This window comes from Octodon degus, unplaced genomic scaffold, assembly GCF_000260255.1.
Source record: "Octodon degus isolate 3935 unplaced genomic scaffold, OctDeg1.0 scaffold00067, whole genome shotgun sequence".
NCBI lineage: Eukaryota > Metazoa > Chordata > Mammalia > Rodentia > Octodontidae > Octodon > Octodon degus.
In genome coordinates, this window is record NW_004524643.1 from 7,422,654 (window position 1) to 7,424,309 (window position 1,656).

The window sequence follows — 1,656 nt, forward strand, 5'->3', positions numbered from 1 at the left end:
ATATTTTTATTCTAGATGCCACATCAAAAAGTAAAACATAGCCTAGGGTGATAGCTTGTGGTCTAAGTGCCTGCTCGGCAAGCACAAGAACCCAGGTTCGATCCCCAGTACTGTATGCTGTGCTGGCCCCAGAGTCCAGGCACACAGTGTTTTGGGTGTGGTGGTACAAGCCTGTAATCCCAGTGTTGGGGAGGCTGAGACAGGAGGATCACTACAAGTCTGAGCTGCACAGGTAGACCCTATACCAAATAAATAAGTGAATAAATGGTTAAAAAAAAGTAAAACATAGATGATATTAACATAGTTGATAGAAGAAAATAACAGTTCTTCAAACAAGAATGATAAATGAAAATTTTTTTCAATTATTATTTCCTGCCAGGTGTTGTGATGCACACCTGTAATTCTAGCACCCAGGAGGCTGAGTCAGGAAGATTGCTCCAAGTTTGAGGCCAGTATGGGCTCTATAGTGAGTTCAAGGTCAACCTGAACTGCCTGACAAGACCATGTCTCAAAAAAAAAAAAAAAATCAGTTAGCATTTTCTATTATTTTTGATATGCATTACTACAGCAGAAACTAAAGACTTTTATCCTGTTTTAAATACATCTTGATTATTTATGAAACAAATAGTCCTTATTTTTTTCTTCTAAATAATGCCATATTGCATTTTCCTAAAATACACACAGCCAAATCTCTACTACTTGGACATGTATAAACTACCCCTTCTAATATAATTTAGATCCTAAGAACAAAGTCATCAGGTGCCAGGGACACACAGCATACATACACAGAAGGGAGCCATACATTTACAAGCCTTGTTTCCCTTTAAATGCTGCTTATAAATCACTAGTATCCTATGTTAGGAGGAATCTTCTTTCCTCCAAAGACAACTATAAGGGCCGGGAGATGGCTCAGTAGAATAAGCACTTCCCTGGCAAGTGCAAGGGCCTGAGCTCAATCCCCAGTTCCACCAAAAAACAAACAAACAAACAAACAAACAACAAAGACAACTATACTCTGTTAGCCACAGAGAAATTGGAAGTCATCACACCTTTTATTTATCAGAACATTAAGATAAACTCAATCCTTTGAAAAGATATAGCAAATTAAGGTGCTGCCAATACACAAGGACTGCTTGAGAAAAGGATAAAGCAAAGGATGGAACAAAGTAACTGGAAAATAAAATAAGCCAAGGAAAAAAGTCTTTAATCGGGCTATGTTGCAAAACATTTCTATTATTAAAATATCATTTCTCTGCCTTTTCGCTAAAATCAAGTATAAAATATATTATCATAGCAATTAGGTAGCACTTCAGAAAAACACTACTTAGCCTTGACCTAAACTTAAGTTTACTCACCATAAATTACCACTTACCTTATAAATTAGTTCCACAATAACCAATTGCAGAATGTCTCCAAAAGTTTGAACTTGATCAATACAAGTACTCAGGTAATCCAAAGCACGATCCTAAAAAAAACAAGCACATATTGATCAGGCTGGAAATACAGCACAGCAGTATAGTGCCTGCCTGGCAAGCACAAGGTCCTGAGTTCGATTCTTGGTACCAACAAAACAAAACAAAATAGATACTTATCATACTCTACCTTATTCAACACAATGACCTAATGCAACTTTAAAAACACACATTCAATCTGAGG

General features: G+C 36.8%; 1 protein-coding gene across 1 annotated transcript in view; it reads right to left on the minus strand.

The window, feature by feature from the left end:
* Nucleotides 1–1,656, minus strand: part of Copb1 (coatomer protein complex subunit beta 1) — a 40,430-nt gene that overhangs the window by 24,281 nt on the left and 14,493 nt on the right. Inside the window, exon 6 of the mRNA XM_023719326.1 lies at nt 1,373–1,465. Within this exon, the coding sequence (XP_023575094.1) occupies nt 1,373–1,465 (93 nt within the window). The remainder of the gene's footprint in view (nt 1–1,372; nt 1,466–1,656) is intronic.